General features: G+C 37.7%; 1 protein-coding gene across 1 annotated transcript in view; it reads left to right on the top strand.

Annotated features, from left to right (window-relative positions):
* The window catches only part of ZC3H6 (zinc finger CCCH-type containing 6), a 75,955-nt gene that overhangs the window by 41,653 nt on the left and 14,875 nt on the right, over positions 1 to 19,427 (top strand). Inside the window, exons 5-10 of the mRNA XM_049784392.1 lie at positions 773 to 906; positions 6,358 to 6,474; positions 6,929 to 7,042; positions 14,026 to 14,133; positions 14,956 to 15,206; positions 16,378 to 16,886. Of these exons, the coding sequence (XP_049640349.1) occupies positions 773 to 906; positions 6,358 to 6,474; positions 6,929 to 7,042; positions 14,026 to 14,133; positions 14,956 to 15,206; positions 16,378 to 16,886 (1,233 nt within the window). The remainder of the gene's footprint in view (positions 1 to 772; positions 907 to 6,357; positions 6,475 to 6,928; positions 7,043 to 14,025; positions 14,134 to 14,955; positions 15,207 to 16,377; positions 16,887 to 19,427) is intronic.

Genomic DNA, 19,427 nt, shown 5'->3' with positions numbered 1-19,427 from the left:
AGCAGCTTTGCTACTTGACTTGCAGTGCTTCAAGCACTTTCCATCCACATCACAACCTGATGTTTGTAAATCATAAGAAAAAGGGTCTGGGGCCCGGAGAGATAGCACAGCGACGTTTGCCTTGCAAGCAGTCGATCCAGGACCAAAGGTGGTTGGTTAGAATCCCGGTGTCCCATATGGTCCCTCGTGCCTGCCAGGAGCTATTTCTAAGCAGACAGCCAGGAGTAACCCCTGAGCACCGCCGGGTGTGGCCCAAAAACCAAAAAAAAAAAAAAAAAAGGTCTGGTACCTGGGAAATATTGCATCTAAAAGGATGTGTAAGCACCATGGACAGGAAATGTGAACCCTGAGAAGCACTATGTTATTAACCTCACAACCCCAAAATCATAGCATGTGTGCTTCAACTAAAAGAGTGAGCACTAGAGTGCAAACCTCAATAAGCTGAATATGTGACCACCACAAACTGATATGCGACCCCAGCTAATGTCATTGGTCAGAAAGCTAAAAATATCTGAACACTACAGCCAGATAGATGTGCAGCCCCTAGTTATCACTATAGTAACATAAACAAAAATGGAGGAGAGGGGAGTAAAGTGAAGGAATAAAAGAATATACAATATTAGGAATTAAAATGGTAGATATTTTAATGAATCTAATGGGGAAAAATGAAGTATATATTATAGGCTGTAAAATGTGCTATTCTTTATAAGCTAATAGATTGACAAGTATGCTATTTTTCTGTCATATTTGAAGTACATTTTAACTTTTTTAGGTATTGAACAGAGGGCTAAAAATTTTAATACTGGCCGTGGACGTGGTTTGCCGAAGAAAATCAAACGCAAAGACCGAGGGGGAAGAACCAGTAAAGGGCCTAATGTTTTTTCAGGAACGGATGACTTTCAAGAGGTATTGAGAGTTTTATATGATGAGGAGAGGAACTTTCCATCTTTTAACCTGTTTAGTTGAAAGGAAAGCATTGCTCATTTAATGCCACTTTCCTAATAAATGAAAATTTTCTAGCTCAGATCAAATGAATATTCACAAATAATTCTTTTAATTTATAAAGATACGAATAAAGAGATACACTAGCCTCAAAATAAAATTGGTATGTTTGGAAATGCCTCAAAATAAAATTGTTGTCTTGAGGCATGAGTGATAGTTCAGTAGGCTGGATGGCACACATTCAGGAAGCCCAGGTTAGTATGTGTAGCACTGCATAGATTCCCATGGAAGTGATCCCTAAGCATGGAGCTAAGAGAAGCTCCTGGGCACCACTGTCTATAATTCCCAAACAAAATGTTACCATATTTTCCATAATATAAGATAACTTTTTTTTTTGTTTGTTTTTTTTGGGCCACACCCGTGACGCTCAGGGGTTACTCCTGGCTATGCGCTCAGAAGTCGCTCCTGGCTTGGGGGACCATATGGGACACCGGGGGATCGAACCGCGGTCCGTCCAAGGATAGCGCAGGCAAGGCAGGCACCTAACCTCTAGCGCCACCGCCCGGCCCATAAGATAACTTTTAACCCATGAAAAACTTCTTAAAAGTTGGGGGTTGTCTTATACGGCAGTATACTACGGCATGCTGAAACTTACTCCAGCTTCATGGATGAGTGATCTGCCCCCCTTTACCACCGCACCTCATCCAGCTGTCAGGCATCATCACTCAGTCCTCTGTTTGTCCTGATTAATCTTTCAGAACACACAGAAGAGCTGAGTTACTGAGCACTGCATCCCATCTAGCCACTGGGTGCTGGTATGCGGCTTTCCAGTGCTCAGTCCTCTGTTTGTCCTGATTCATCTTTCAGGGCACACAGAGGAGCTGAGTTACCAAGCGCCACATCTCATCCAGCCGCCACATCTCATCCAGCCTCGCTTTGCGGTGCTCAGTCCTCTCTGTTCAGCTTTTATGGGACACAGAGGAGGCACTCTGTCTCCCTCTAGCTGTCCTATTAATGACTATACCCCAGCCAGCTGATCTTGGAGGAGCCCCCTCTCCCTGCTCTCAAAGTAGATTACAATTAAAAAAATCAATCACTCACTAAAAATGACAAATGTAAAATGATTATTGGCATTCCAAACTCTAGCTTTATTAAACATACATTGTTAACCTTTGAGGGTTCTACTCTTTTTCTCAAGTTTTTTAATTTTTATTTGGTGTGCCTTAAAAGAGAGGTGTTCTTATCAGTGAATATAGCCCAAACCCTATATTTTAACAGGGAAAGTAGAGGGTCATCTTATGCGCCCAGTGTTTAATATACCAGAAAATACAGAATTAGCCAGATACTTTCAGAATACAAAAATAATATGCTTTTTTAGTTCTCTAGTGCTTTTCTTGTACAGGAGTCATCTTCCATAGATGAAAATAGCAATATGATGTTACTAGCTTAGTATGCATGCAGGCCAGGAAAAGATACAGATTAGATTGTGTTCCCCCTGTATAGTTGATTTTAAGTAAATATATACTGAAATGAATTGAACTTTGTGCATTTACATTTCAACTTTGTAGTGATTAGAGTGGTTCAGGTTCTAATATTTTGTTCCTGTTCCAGTACAATTTGATTAAATTATATGAGTATGTTATTAAAAACTGAAACCTTAAGTAAAGACAAAGGGATAACTAAATTGTAATTTAAAATATTTTGCTTCCTTTCTCTTGATTTAAGATAGAAGACAAAGCTTTCTTAGTAATTTACTACTTAGGTATACTATTAATGGATGTTAGTAATAGATATAATCTTAAAAATAAAGATATCAGGCACAAATAAATTTATAAAATCTAGCACATGCTCCTCTATTCTTGGAGATTCTCAGTATCAATAAATTAAAGACTGAGCAAGTTAGGCATAAAGAAGCCTGATTTGCTTTGTTCAATCCATTATTTTTAAAATGAACTTGATTATGAACTCTTTATTTTCTGTATACCAGTTAACAGTCATTGTTTTCTGTATCACAATAGCAACTTTGGAAAGAGATTAGTAATTTCTCAGTGATTGTATCTTACCTGTCTATCTTATTAGTTACTGGTAAACCTTTTAAATCTACTACTCCCCAGGGCCTTACAGCTGACCAGAGTTCGATGCCCAGCATCCCATATGATCCTCTGAGCATTACCAGATGTGGCTTAAAAGAAAAAATTAATAAAATGTACTACACATCTAAAGCAAATTCTTTTCTATGTCCATTGTTTACACTCTATACAAAGTACAAACAAAAGGGGCCAGAGAGATAGTACAGCAGGAGGGCTTTTTACCTTGCACATAACCAACCCAGATCTAGCAACCCATATGGCCCCCCAGTGCCACTAGAAGTGATCCCTGAGAATCACTGGGTGTACCCTCTAAGCCTCCTCTTCCACAAAATGTACTTCCATAAGAACAGTTAGCAAAGCATTGCTGTGAGCTTTAATCTACTTAGTTTGTAAAATGAAAGTACAATATTAAATTATCTTGAATCCCTACAAGCATTATCACATTTCAGATGTCTACACATCAGTGCTGAAACTAAAAGTTTTTTGGGGAGGATTTGCAGCCACACGCAGCAGTGCTCAGGTTACTTCCTGGCTCTATTTTTGACAATCACTGCTGGTAGGTTCAGGTATAATATGGGGCATTCCAAATATTATAACAGTGAAGAACTTCAAGAATTATCCATTGCTTTGGAATTCTTACACGTTTTCCCCAAACTTTATAGCATTATGCACGCACTTCTTTCACCTCAGAGTTTGGAAATAATTCATGACAATGCTCAAGGGACCAACCATAAGTAATGCCAGAATTCAAAATTGGACCTCCAGCATGCAAAGCATGCTTCCAACCCATTGATCTATATCTTAGCCACCCCTTGTCAGAATTCTTGCAGTAAAATTATGTTTTATAACTGAGCATTAAGGACCAAATTTAAATCTAGCTATCCCTTGTTTGAACTGTTTTTGTGGGACATTTTCCCACAGTATATATTCAGTATACTGTGCTTTATTCCTAGCAAAATAAAAAAAAAAAAAGGTGAAACTATAATCAAGTAAAACTAGTAAATATTCTCTCTCTTTTTCTTCTAAGATGTGCAAGTCATGTACATTCTAGGTGCTTGAAAAATATGTTGTTACCATTAGGAGATTGTGAATGTAGTCAGTATGGCTAAACACCTTTCTTGTTACTAATAAAATTGAATGGGACTGAAGAGAACTAATGAAAGCAACTCTGATATTTTCCTCCACTGCACTGGCCCAGATGTGTTGGAGGTCTTTTTCATTTTTAAAATGTATTCTTATTTAATGTTTTATTGTTTCATTATATTAAATATAGAATGATGACAAAAAATAAATCAAGTGAAATTTAAAAATAGAACTCCTGCTTTATATTGCAGGAATCCTGGATTCAGCTTCTGGTACCATTCCTGAGCACTAGTGGAAGTAGTCCTCAGGTACCAGGTGTAGCCATGAACAAATCAGTGGCCTAAGAAAACATTGTCTATTTAAAATATTAAAATGAACCAGGAAGATAGATCAAAGGGCTAGCTAGTATAGGAGACCAAGGTTGGATCCTCAGCTCATTATGGTTCCCAGAGTTACAGGAGTGAGTAAGGAGCATCAGGACTCTCAGAAGTGGCAAGAAAAACAGTGTACTCAGTAGTATTTGGTGAGTGCCAACCCTGTTTTTCTCTTTTCCAAATGCTACTGGAAGTTTGTTAATCTACTTCATAGAGCTATTTCCAACAAAGTAGCAATAGCTCTATGGAAGGAAGGTAGCTGAAAAGGAGGGAGGAAGGGAAGATGGAAGACTTTTTTGATTTAAAAGTAAAAAATACTTTCTGCTTGTTGTTTTTTTTTGGGGGGGGGGGGAGTTGGGTCACACCCAGCAGTGTTCAGGGGTTACTCCTGGCTCTACACTCAGAAATCACTCCTGACAGGCACAGGGGACCATATGGAATTCCGGGATTCGAACCACCATCCTTCTGCATGCAAGGCAAATGCCCTTACCTCCATGCTATCTCTCCAGCCCTACTTGTTTTTTCTTTTTTTTTTTTTTGGTTTTTGGGCCACACCCAGCGGTGCTCAGGAGTTACTCTTGGCTGTCTGCTCAGAAATAGCTCCTGGCAGGCACAGGGGACCATATGGGACACGGGGGATTCGAACCAACCACCTTAGGTCCTGGATAGGCTGCTTGCAAGGCAAATGCCGCTGTGCTATCTCTCTGGGCCCGCTTGTTTTATTCTTAAAGAAGAAAAAGCACAATACATACAAATAAAACTAACCTCTAATTTTTTAGAGATTTCTCTGAAGGTTATACCCCATTAATGTAGAACTGTAATCTTTTAGCATTTTCTTTTGTCTTTATTATTATTATTAAATTGAAATAAAATTTTGATCTAGTAAAATATTATGAACATTTTTATATTTCAAAATTATCTTTCCATTCTATAATTTTTACTTATATTTCTACTTTATTGGGGGGTGACTTGGACCACACCTCACAGTGCTTGGGCCTACAACAACTATGTGCTGAAGGGTTGCTCCTGACATTTGGCTGTAACAAGGCAAGCTCCTTAACTCTAGATTATATCTTTCTTATCCATTTCATGGTTTAAGTATTATTTTTATTTATTTTGTGGAGGCCACTCTTGGAAGTGTCCAGGGATGTAGGGCCTAGGATCAGATGCAGAGCTCCTACATAAAACACATGCCCTCAGCTGTTTGAGCTATCTATCATGTCCCTCCATGATTCTTAAATGACTGTAAAGTGATTTCATCACTAATGTGTTTGACTAATTTCCTTCTTTGGAATGTAGAAAATAATTTCTAGGTTTTCGTTTTGTTTTTCTCTATGTGTAATTCTGTTATTTTTGTGACTACATCTTTATGGCCCTTTGTGATACTTCATTGGAATAATTCTGATAAAGTAAATATTTTGTGTCAATAAGAATTTTTAAGTCTTTAAATAGTGTCTTTACACCAATACATGAAGATACATACTTTATTGTACATTTGTCAAAACTGGAGTAGTAGTGTTAATTTTTATACTTACCATAATTTTATTTAAAAATATAATTAAACATCCTTATTATAATAGAAATAGATATTTCTTTGGGAAGTGCACACCCAGCATGTTCAGGAGTTACTCCTGGCTCTGCACACATCAGGAAGGCCACTTCTTGCTGTACTATTTCTCCAGCCCCAGAAATAAGGATCTTTAGGAACAAGTGGTATAGTAGGGGCATAGATCTTTCCAATAAATGAATAGCATCAGAATGTTCAATATTTATCATGTTTAATGATGACTTGATAGATTCATTTGACTAATATTTGACTGTCTAATGTTTAATATTCATGTGTTTCATTTAAAATATTTTTCTTGCAGTATAGTAAACCAGGGAAAAAATGGAAAGTTATGACTCAGGAATTTATTAATCAGCACACAGTGGAACACAAAGGAAAACAAATCTGTAAATACTTTCTGGAAGGGAGATGTATAAAGGTAAATTTAACCTTATAATATAACTGGCTTTGTAAAACATGTGTGGAAATATTTTATATTAGCTAAATATTTTGGGATAACAGAAATTTGATTTTATTTAACAAATTATGCTAATTGAGGCAACTAGTATTCCAAGTTAGTAGATCGCTGATACTAAATATTTTAATATTTATAGTGAGCCTATAAAGTAGATAACTTTTATTAAATTGGCAGAACCCATGCTGATGTTAAATAAGTTTCCACGGTAATAACACTTAGAAATTCTGGTGGAGTCCTGGCAGTGTCCTGAGGTACTATGAGGTACACTGTGCTACCTCTCTCTCTATACATAGTCATATCTACTCTCTTTGGAATTGATTTAATTATAAACTCATAAATTAAAGACTAAAGACAAGAATATTGTTTCTATCATGAAACCCCATGATAATTATTTTTCTTTCTTTCTTTTATACAGGGAGATCAATGTAAATTTGATCATGATGCAGAGTTGGAAAAGAAAAAAGAGATCTGCAAATTTTATCTTCAAGGGTATTGTACTAAAGGAGAGAATTGCATTTATATGCATAATATCCTTAATTTAACCAAATTATTGTATTTTTCCAAATGCGTTATTTTATTAAAGAACCATTATTTACATAGTTGTCAGTTATTCATAATTAAGTTTTAGACTTAGAATGTTCCAGCTTCGGGGCTGGAGTAGTGATGCTAGAGGTAAGGCTTCTACCTTGCAAGCGCTAACCTAGGATGGGCCACAGTTCAATCCCCCAGCATTCCATATGGTTCCCCCAGGAGCGATTTCTGAGCACATAGCCAGGAGTAACTAACCCCTGAGCGTCAAATGGGTGTGACCCCTCAAAAAAAAGGAAAGAAAAAAAAGAATGTTCTAGCCTCACTCCCACTACCAGTGTCCCGTGCACCCCCCAATCAGCTATATTGATAGGCACATTTTTAAATATAATTTTTATTTTAATTATAGTGGCTTACATATTTTTCACAGTAATATTTTAGGTACATATTAACGTTGAATCAAGGGAATTCCCATCACTGAATTGTCCTCCCTCCACCCCTGTTCCCATCCTGCCTCCCATATCCCCCCCCTCACCCCCCCCCCCCCGGGCTGCTCGGATGAGTGGTCCCCTCTGTGTCTAGCTTTACACATCATACAACTGTTTGGTCTTGGTACCCTCCATTATTTCCCCCTCTATTTGGGAGGTGGGACTATATAGTTCAAGTTATGTGGTTTTGTTAGAAGAAGAGAAAAGCAATAAAATGGGGTAAAAATCAAATATGCCGAAAATGGGCGGAGTCCTCTAAACAGCTCTCATCCTTGGTTTGAGAGACAAAAGGGAAAAAGAAAGTGAAACACCACAGCAATACAAAAAGAAATAACATATAAAATATTCCGTGAGCACTACAGCAATAAAGATAAGCACCTCATAATAGCCATGGTCTTGAAATAAAAAATATGACAGAGCCCAAAAAGGAAGAAAAGAAGAAAGAAAAAAATAGATAAAAAAATGGAGACAACAACTTCAATATCCACACCAAAACAAAGAATTCAACAAAAAATAGATAAATAAAAAAGTTTTTTTTCTCCCTCCTGCATAGGCACAGTAAATATTGGGGTCATTAGAAAAGGAATTCCCTTGGCCTAAGAGATTCAGGGTTTCTCCCCCTTGAAGTATACTGTCATGGGATTAACTATAGACTCCTTTCATGTTCATTTACTCTCCCCTTGTTGCTTTTGTGGTATATGGATAGGCACATTTTTGTTTGGTGGTTGTTTGGGTTTTATGTTTTTAGTAATTTAAATATATTTAAATATTTAAATTGTTAATATTTAGCTAAACCACTTCTGTACACCACCAATGTAATTGAATCTCCTTGTCCTCTGCCCACCCTACCCTTACTAGTTGCTTCTGGTTTCTTTACCAAATTTCTTATCTTCTCTACCCTTTTCCTCTATACACTGGAGTCAAGGGTGATCTAGGCATTCCCCCTTTAAAACACTGCATTCCCTCAACCAGTTACTCTATATATCACATTATAAGTGAAATCAACCTGAGTTTACCCTTCTTTATATATATATATATTTACGTAAATATATAAAGTATATATATTTATGTAAATATATAAAATCTTTAAGCACCATGCTTACAAGCATGATTGTAGTAAGGTTTCAGTCATAAACAAAACTTACTTCATTTAGCATATTTTTTAGTTTTGTCCATGTTGCAGCAAACAGCATGATTTCATCATTCTTTATATGTAGTATTCCATTGTCTATATATATTGAATCTTTATAAACCATTCTTCTATCCTTCGACACCTAGGTTGATTTCATATTTTAGCTATTGTACTAAGTGTTGCAATGAATTTACTTAAGTCCATTTGAATGATTTTATTTTCCGGGGATCAGTACCCAGAAGTAGCACTGCTGTGTCATGTGGCAGCTGTTATTAGTTTACTGAGAAATCTCCATACTGTGGTGTGAGATGGTACCTCATTGTAGTTTTGATTTGCATCTCCCTGATTAGTGATGTGGAGCATTTTTTTATGTGTCTTTTGGCCATTTGTATTTCTTCTTTGAGGAAGTGTCTGCTCATTTCTTCTCCCCATTTTTTGAAGGGGTTATATGTTTTTTAAGTTCTGTCAGTACCTTGTATTTTTTTTTTGGAGATTAGCCCCTTGTCTGATGGGTATTGGGTGAATAGTTTCTCCCATTCTGTTGGTAGCTTTTGTATCTTAGGCACTATTTCCTTTGAGGTACAGAAGCTTCTCAGCTTAATTTAGTCCCATCTGTTTATCTTTGCTTCCACTTGTTTGGAGATCCAAACATTGAAGATGCCTTTAGTCTCAGTGTCATATAGTGTTTTACCTACGTGTTGTTCTATATGCTTTATGGTTTCAGGCCTGATATCAAAGTCTTTAGTCTATTTAGATTTGATCTTTGTGCATGGTGTTAGATGGGGATCTGAGCTTTTTTTACACCACTTGAAGAGGCTTTCCTTGCTCCATTTTTCATTTGTTGCTCCTTTATCAAAGATTAGTTCATTGTATGTCTGGGAAATATTCTCTGAATACTCAAGTTCATTCCACTGATCTGAGGATTTATCTTTATTCCAGTGGTTCTCAAATAGTGGGGCATGCCTCCCAGGGGGAGCACGAGACTCTGTAAAGGGGGGCGTGTTTGACCTTGCAAACACTGTCATAACAAGCTAAGTCCTGTGTTTCTGTATGTCTGGAGCTGAGAGTTGCTGTGTCCTGCTTCAGACTCAGCTTTGAAAAGCATTGCAAGGACCCGGAGAGATAGCACAGCAGCGTTTGCCTTGCAAGCAGCCAATCCAGGACCAAAGGTGGTTGGTTCGAATCCCGGTGTCCCATATGGTCCCCCGTGCCTGCCAGGAGCTATTTCTGAGCAGATAGCCAGAAGTAACCCCTGAGCACGGCTGGGTGTGGCCCAAAAACCAAAAAAAAAAAAGAAAAGCATTGCAAAATGTGCTCATTGTAGCCATTAATCCAGACATCACCTTTGATTTAAAAATCAGCTCAAATTATTTTATATATTTTTGTTTTGCAGGTTAGAGTTTTTTTTTAATAAAGATACTATTTACATTTCTGGGGGGGGGTGGCACAAAAATGTTTTCTTCTTCCTACGGAGGGATGACAAAATAATTGAGAAGCACTGCTTTATTCCAATACCATGCTGTTATAACTATTGCTTTGTAATACAGTTTAAAATTGGGGAAAGTAATGCCTCCATATTTTCACAAGGATTGCTTTAGCTATTTGTGGGTGTTTATTGTTCCCAATGAATTTCAGGAGTGTTTGATCCACTTCTTTGAAAAATGAGGATTGCATAAAATTTGTACAATTTTTTAGTGAGTATTGCCATTTTAATGATATTAATCCTGCCGATCCACGAACAGGGTATGTGTCTCCATTTCCTTGTGTCCTCTTTTATTTCTTGAAGCAGGCTTTTGTAGTTTTTCTTGTATAGGTCCTTCACCTCTTTAGTTAAGTTGATCCCAAGATATTTGAGTTTGTGGGCTCTAATGTGAATGGGATTGTTTTCTTAGTGTTCATTTCTTCTCCATCATTATTAGTGTATAAGAAGGCCATTGACTTTTGTGTGTTAATTTTGTAACCTGCTATATGAATCTTTGCTATATGAATCTATGCTTTCTAGAAGCTTTTTGGCAGAGTCTTTAGGGTTTTCTAAATATACAATCATGTCATCTGCAAACAGTGAGAGCTTGACTTCTTCCTTCCTTACCTATCTGGATGCCCTTGGTATCTTTTTCTTGCCTAATCTCTATAGCAAGTACTTCCAGTACTATGTTGAATAGGAGTGGTCTCACACCACAGAGACTGGCACACATCACAAAGAACAAGAACAATCAGTGCTGGCAGGGATGTGGAGAGAAAGGAACTCTCATTCATCTGCTGGTGGGAATGCTGTCTAGTCCAGCCTTTATGGAAAACAATACGGATATTCCTCAAAAAACTGGAAATTGAACTCCCATATAATCCAGCTATTACACTCCTAGGGATATACCGTAGGAACACAAAAATACAATTCAAAAATCCCTTCCTCACACCTATATTCACTACAGCTCTATTTACAATAGCAAGACTCTAGAAACAACCAAGATGCCCTTCAGCAGATGAATGGCTAAAGAAACTGAGGTACATATACACAATGGAATATTAAGCAGCCATCAGGAGAGAGAAAGTCATGAAATTTTCCTATATGTGGATGTACATGGAATCTATTATGTTTAGTGAAATAAGTCAGAGGGAGAGAGACAGAATAGTATCACTCATCTATGGTTTTTTAAGAAAAATTAAAGACATTACTGTAATAAGGCCCAGAGACAATGGAGTTAAGGGATGGAAGGACTGACTCACAATTTGAAGCTCACCACAAAGAGTAGTGAACTCTGTTAAGGAAATAACTACACTAACAGCTAGCATGACAGTGTTAAAGAATGAGAGAAATAGAATGCCTGTCGCGAATACAGGCGGGGTGGGGGAGGAGGGGGGCTTTGGTGGTGGGAATGTTGCACTGGTGAAGGGGGTATTCTGTTTATAACTGAAACCCAACTACAAGCATGCTTGTAATCATGGTGCTTAAAGATTTATATTAAAAATAATAAAATCATAAAAAAGAAATCTCCATACTGATTTCTGTAAAGGTTGTGCCAGAAATCATTCCCACCAGCATTGATTAGAGTTCCCTCCACTAGAACCCTATCAACATAGATGTTCCTAGTATTTTTTATATGTGCCATTCTTAATATAAGATGATCTTATTGTTGTCTTAATTTGGGTTTCCCTAATAAGTAGTGATGATGAGCTATTTTTCCTTGTGTCTGTTGGCCATTCCTTAGGGAAGTTTCTATACATTTTCAGTCTCAATTTTTTTAAGTGAAGATTTTGTATTTTTGTTGTTTTTTATCTTTGTTAGTAACATATATTCTGGATCTGAATTCTTTATCTAATGTGTTGAATGCAAATATTTTCTCCTATTCAATTAGCTGTCTTTTTGTTTTAGGCCTTGTTTCTTTTGCCATGCAGAAACTCTTTAATTTTGTGTAGTCTCATTTGTTTATTTTTATTCTTTTTCTTTTGCCAGGATCATCTTACCATTGAAGTTCCTTTAAGGGGACCAGAGTGATAGCACAGTGAGTAGGTGATTTGCCTTGCACATGCCGACCCAGGTTTGATCATGGCGTATCATATGGAGCCTGCCATTAATGTTCCTGAATGTAGAGCCAGAAGTAAACTCTGAGCATTGCTGGGCATGTCCCCAAAACAAAAACAAAAACATTTTTATTTGCTTTTTTTGGGCGACACCCAGTGATGCTCAGGGGTTGCTCCTGGCTTGGGGGCCCATATGGGACATCGGGGGATCAAACTTCGATCTGCCCTAGTTTAGCTGCATGCAAGGCAGACGCCCTACCACTTGTGCCACTGCTCCAGCCCCAAACAAAAACATTTTTTCTTTTACTTTTTATTAATGTCTTTATTTATACAATTTGATTACAATCATGATTGTAGTTGGGTTTCAGTCAGATAATAACACCCCCCCTTCACCAGTGCGACATTCCCATCACCAATGCTCCAAATCTCCCACCTCCCTATCCCTCCCCCCTCCTGTATTTGAGACTGACTTTCTACTTCCCTCATTCATTCACTTTGTTATATTAGTTGTCAGTGTAGTTATTTCTCTTTTTTTTTTTTTTTTGGTTTTTTGGGCCACACCTGGCAGTGCTTAGGGGTTACTCCTGGCTGTCTGCACAGAAATAGCTCCTGGCAGGCACGGGGGACCATATGGGACACCGGGATTCGAACCAACCACCTTTGGTCCTGGATCGTCTGCTTGCAAGGCAAACGCCGCTGTGCCATCTCTCCGGGCCCAGTGTAGTTATTTCTCTAACTGCTCTCATCACTCTTTGCGGTGAGCTTCCTATTATGAGCTGGACCTTCCAGTCCTCATCTCTATTGTCTCTGATAATTATTACAAAAATGTCTTTTATTTTTCTTAAAACCCATAGGTGAGTGAGCTTTTATTATTTCCTCCTTTCTGCTAGTCTTTTGTTGTTGTTGTTGTTGTTTTTGGTCTACACCAGGTGGCACTCAGGGGTTATTCATAGATATGTGCTCAGAAATCGCCCCTGGCCTGGGAGACCATATGGAACACCAGGAGATTGAACCCCAGTCTGTCCTAGGTTAGTGTGTGCAAGGCAAATGCCCTACCGCCTGGGCCACCACTCTGGCCCCTCTGCTAGTCTTTTAATTCATTTGTAGTTGGTGCCCCCTAGATTGGGGATTGAACCTGGGTCAGTCTCAAGCATGGCAAGCATCTTACTTAGTATGCCCTTCTCTACTCCAGCCCTTCTCTAGTATTTTATTGTAGAAAGTAATGGGGGTCATATAATTAAAGTACTGTAGTTTTTATTATAACCATTTATATTCCTTAAAAGAATATTTTTCTTAAAAATAAAATGTGGGGGCCAGAGAGATAGCATGAAGGAAGGGTATTTGCCTTACATGCAGAAGGACAGTGGTTTGAATCCCGGCATCTCATATGGTCCCCTGACCCTGCCAGGAGCGATTTCTGAGCATAGAGCCAGGAGTAACCCCTGAATGTTGCTGGATATGACCCAAAAACCAAAACACATAAAATGTGAATTTGGGGGAGGGGGTTTGGGCCACACTCGGTGACACTCAGGAGTTACTCCTGGCTATGCACTCAGAAATCCCCCCTGGCTTAGGGGACCATATGGGACACTGGGGGATTGAACCCCGGTCTGTCCCAGGTTAGCTTGTGCAAGGCAAACGCCTTACCACCTGTGCCACCACTCCTGCCCCAAATTGTGAATGTTTTAATATAGTACTGAAATATTTCATCTCAGAAAGTAAATTAACTGATATAGAAAAATTCAGTATAATAAAGTGGTACAATCTTGATTCAGTATAACTGTCTTTTTGCTTAAATATTAATTAGATTTTAGTTGGTCTGTTCCTTAATATTTTTATTTACATGAATTTCCATGCAAGTTTTATCATACTGGAGCAAAATGTTACCAAGGAGACAAGTGTAAATTTTCACATGATGATCTAACTAAAGAAACAAAGAAACTTTTGGATAAAGTGAGTGATACATTTTTCACCTTGATTATTTGTTAGGTCTTTCCACAGATTCACTTAACTTGAATCTTATTTAATAGATTATTCTTTTATAAAATTCTGCTGAAATGTCAAGAGTTTGAATTTTTATTCTAATTATGTTCCCAATAGAGTATTGTAAAAAAGCCTAAGCATTGGATCAACACTTAAGAATATGTTATTTGGGGCCAGCGAGGTGATGCTAGAGGTAAGGTGTCTGCCTTGCAAGCGCTAGCCAAGGAAGGACCACAGTTGGATCCCCCGGCGTCCCATATGGTCCCCCCAAGCCAGGGGCGATTTCTGAGCAAGTAGCCAGGAGTAACTCCTGAGTGTCAAACGGGTGTGGCCAAAACAAAAAACAAAAAAAAGAAAAGAAAGAATATGTTATTTGGGTCCAGAGTGATAGTATTATATATAATAATATATATTATTGTAATAATAATAATAATAATATACTTGATAACTATGTACTTGACTTGCATTAAGGTTGACCTGGATTCATTTCCAGCATCCTATGTGGTCCCTCAAATACCATTAGGAGTGCAGAGCCAGAAGTAATTCCCTGAACATTACTGGATATGGCTCAAAAGCATCACCTCTCCAAAAGAAATATTTTACTCTTATCCTTATTATGCCTTTGAAAGCTTATTTATCTTGAGTAACAACCTTTTTGTCTTTGAATTTTTCTCTGTATCAAAATTAATTATATATATTTTTATAATTTGTTGACAAACTTACTGACGTTTTCACAGTATTAAATGTAAGAAAACTTGTTTTGAAATAGTAATCTTTGCCAATTATTTCAAGGTGTTGAATGCTGATGAAGAAGCAAATGAAGATGAGAGAGAGTTAGAAGAACTTAGGAAACGTGGCATAACTCCTCTTCCCAAACCACCTCCTGGAGTCGGACTTCTGCCGACCCCACCAGAGCACTTTCCCTTTTCTGAGCCTGAAGATGACTTTCGGACAGATCTCTCTGATGATTTCAAGAAAATTCCATCTCTCTTTGAGATAGTTGTCAAACCTACTGTAGATTTAGCACATAAGATTGGGAAAAAGTAAGTCAAAAATTTAAAACCGTGGCATTTCTCTGCCTTAAATTCTTATTCAGAAACTAGCATATTCCACATAAACTTAGAGATATCACATACCTGACAGGTACCTTCACTACTCCTCTTTATCCCAACCTCTCCTACCAGCTATCAATAAATAAAAAAAATTAACTGGCAAACTATAAATAACAGTTAAATTAGTAAGATGTTCAGAAGATAATACCCAAAACTAAGTCTTTATGTGCTACCAATAATCAATTATAAATAATAATAAAAGTTGCATGTTTATATTATTCTAACTTTAATAAATTTTTAAATTTAAAGATTTAACTTTGTTAAAAAGATTTTTGTGTCCCTAGAAAAAGAATTAGAAGAAAACCAATGAAGAAACTTATCTCTGGATGGTAGACTTATAGGGAACTCTTTTTTTACTTAATTCTCTTCTTTTTACTTAAGTCTATATTTTCAAGATACCAGTATATCAGCAATAAACTAGAGAGCAGTTGATAGTGTTCATTAAGGAAACGATAGACTCCTAGCTTAAAAGATAGTACAAGCATTAAAGCATTTAGCTTGCAGGGGGCAACCCAATTCCCAGAAATGCCTGACTGTGAGCACTACCTGGAGCCATCACTGAGCACAGAGCCAGCATTTTAGGGTGTGGCCCAATTCCCCTTAATCCAGTTATAAAAAGAAAACTACAGATTAAAATGAAGTCCAGAATGTATATTTCTGTTTATATATTATATTATATTAGATTAGATTAGTATTTTTTGTCGGTTATATGAAATAATTTTGTAAACTTGATATTTTATTCTAATACAGAAAAGCACTTAACTATTCAGTATATTTTTAGAAATGTGATATTCTGTTTCTGGATTTTTGTGTGTTTTTTTTTGGTGGGGGGGAGTGGCAACTGTGCTCAGATTTTACTCCTGGCTCTGCACTCAAGGGTCCTTTCTGACGGGCTCTGATGTTTATATGGAGTGCCAAGTCTCAAACACTGGTCAGCTGTGTGCCTTACCTGTTGTATTGTCCAGCTGTTTCTTTTATTTAATTATTTGATTATTTGGTACCTGAATTTAACTTAGAGCCTCAAGCATACAAAATACATGCTTTATTGGACCTTTTTGTATCATTTCTTTGAACTAAGAAATATTCTTTATTTTCTCTACAGGCCACCAGCATTTTATGAGAGTGCCACACCACCAGGACCACAATTTCAGGAAAGCAGCCCACATAATCAGCATATCTATAGTTCTGAGTCAAGTCCAGGTCCTGGACCTAATATGTCTCAGGGACCCAATAGTTCTGTGATTCACCCAGGCTCCCCTGGACATCATCCATGTGCAGGACCACCTGGCTTGTCAATGCCTCAGAGCCCACCTTTGCCACCTGCTCCATCTGGAATTGTAGGCCCTCATGGTCAATCTGGAGTACTTGTTCAACCAGATATACCTTTGCCACCAACTATGAGTGACGCTTACCATTTTTCAGGCTTTCCAGAACACCTGATGAAAGTATCTAGGGACAATCACTCCTCTCCTGGTTTTGCACACCTGCAGAGTCCAGATGAAATGCATCTTAACACCGATTATGAGTCTCTACAAAACACAGCTGAATTTTACGATAATTATTATTCGCAGCATGCTGTACATAATTTCCAGTCACCCAATAACTCTAGTGGTAAGTTTACCTTTTGAAAATAACATTTAAAATTTTCAATATTTGAAGTCCTATTTTTTAATTTAAAAACAGGATAGATAAAGATTTTTAATTTATTTTAGGCATGACTTAAAATACTATTAATTACTATTAATTAACCTACTGGTAGGATTCTTGCATAAAACATTATAGCACCACACCCTCCATCAGAGTGTCTGCTTCCCTCCACAAATGCCCCAGTGTCTTGTCTTACCCACCCCTTGGTAAGTTTCCTACTGAAGACAGATTCTCAGACTCTCTTGTCTTTGTTATTTTTTCTTACTATGCTTCTTTATATCACACATATGATGGAAATCATCCCGAATCTTTCTCTTGACTAATTTCACTTCGCATGATATTCTTTAGATTTATCTACCTAGAAGCAAACTCCCTGACTTCATCTTTTCTTAGAACCTTTGTACAACAGTTTCTCCAGTTATCTGTTGTTGGACACAGGCTATTTCCAGATCTTGGCTATTGTGAATAGTGCTATAATGAATATGAGTAGATATCTTTTCTGGGTAGATACATAGAAGTGGAATTGCTAGATCATACGGAAACTCAATTATTAGTTTTTTGGCAAGTGCCTGTATTGTTTTCCAAATGGATTAAATAGATTGCATTCTCACCAGCAATGAATAAGGGTCCTAATTCCCCCACACCCACACCAATACTGATTTTTTTGTTGTTGTTGTTCTTTTTGATATGTGTCGGTCTCATTTGTGTGAAATATCTTTTGGTTTTGGTTTTGCATTTCCCTGATATGATGCAGAAATTTATTTCATATAACTTTGTTTATCTTTATGTCTTAGGGAGTTTCTGTTAATCTCTTCTACCCATATTTTAGATAGGGTTGTTCGGGGATCTTTTCTTGCTAATATTTACCAGCTTTATATATATATATATATATATATATATTTATTGCATATTAACCCTTTGTTAGAATACTGGTGGTCATATATGGTCATATATTTCAGTCTTGCAGCATGCTTTTTTTGTTTGTTTTTTGGGCCATACCCGGCGGTGGCGCTCAGGGGTTACTCTTGACCATCTGCTCAGAAATAGCTCCTGGCAGGCACGGGGGACCATATGGGACTCCAGGATTCAAACCAACCACCTTAGGTCCTGGGTCGGCTGCTTGCAAGGCAAACACCGCTGTGCTATATCTCTGGCCTCCCCCCCCCCTTTTTTTTTTGCAGCATGCTTTTTAATTCTGGTCATTTTTTCCTTCACAGAGCAGAAGTTTCTTTTTTTTGCTTTTTGTTTTTGGGCCACATCTGGTGATGCTCAGGGCTACTCCTGACAATGTGAAATCCCTCCTGGCTCTGGGGACCCTATGGGATGCTGGGGATTGAACCTAGGTCTGTCCTGGGTCAGCTGTGTGCAAGGCAAATGACCTACCACTGTGCTATCATTCCGGCCCCTAACAGAAGTTTCTTAGTTTGAGGTAGTATCATTTGCTTAGCCATTGGCATTGAATCATTAAAGATACTGGATATCTACCTGGATAGGTAGATCCCATGTCATATAATGTCACTTATATTTAACATATGTTTTCTTCAGTGGTCTGTTTTCCTCAATATAAGTTATAGATTTATATATGATATTAAGCTTTTAAATCTGTTTTTTTTAATTTTTTATTTTTAATTATGAGAACAAAGATGCAAAGAAAGAGGACTAGGTAAAGTTACAGTGGAAGGACAATCACTCATAATTCTCAGAAGAAGTCCCCTTGCTGATATCTTAACTTTGAACTTTCAGCCAAAGAACATTAAGATAAATAAAACAGAATACATGTACAATTACTTTGTCCCTCAAGTCCCCAGATTGTAACACATTATAATATTTCTTAACAGCACACAAGGCAATCTAAAGCCATAAAACTTATGAACTCCTTAAACATTAGAGGCATAGTACTTTTTACATTTCCATGTACATGCATATTAGCTTAAGTTAACCTCAAATTTTAAGTGTTTTTTTTAAGGATTAGAGTCAAAGGAGCACAGTAAAAACGGTGTTAGAGTGGCAATTGTTGTTTGCATAGGCCCACCAAAATGTGAGGGGCATGGAAAGGAAAAGCCTTGGCCTAAATACAAAGAGACCCTAACCCTGAAGTTTCCTGGCATAAGACCAACTCTAGGCTCCAGGCAAGCTAGATCGTCCAATCCAAGGCATTGTCTGTAGTGCCATCACACTTTTATTTTTTACACAGTCTCTGTTGTTGGTATCATGTTTCTGTATTAAAGATCCTAGAATCTGCATATCCTACATTGAAGTCAGGATGTGGAGCGTCCTCTTGTTTCACCTCACCATTAAAAGGCAGTACAGGGAGCCCTGTCCTGTAAGCAGGTCGTTGTTGTTGTTAAGTCTTCTCAGTGTTAAGGGAAGTCTCTTTTCAGTAGGTCAATGTCTGAGCAGTGGTAGGGTTTTCTGTGGTAGAGGATTGCTTCCAGGTGATGTTATCGAGAAACTTGGATGTTTCGTGGATGGCTTCCCTGGTTCAGGGTTGAATGGAAAATGCCC

Source organism: Suncus etruscus, chromosome 12 (genome assembly GCF_024139225.1).
Source record: "Suncus etruscus isolate mSunEtr1 chromosome 12, mSunEtr1.pri.cur, whole genome shotgun sequence".
Taxonomy (NCBI): Eukaryota; Metazoa; Chordata; class Mammalia; order Eulipotyphla; family Soricidae; genus Suncus; species Suncus etruscus.
Note: the sequence above shows the minus strand (reverse complement) of the source record. Positions and strands in the feature narration are given on the sequence as shown.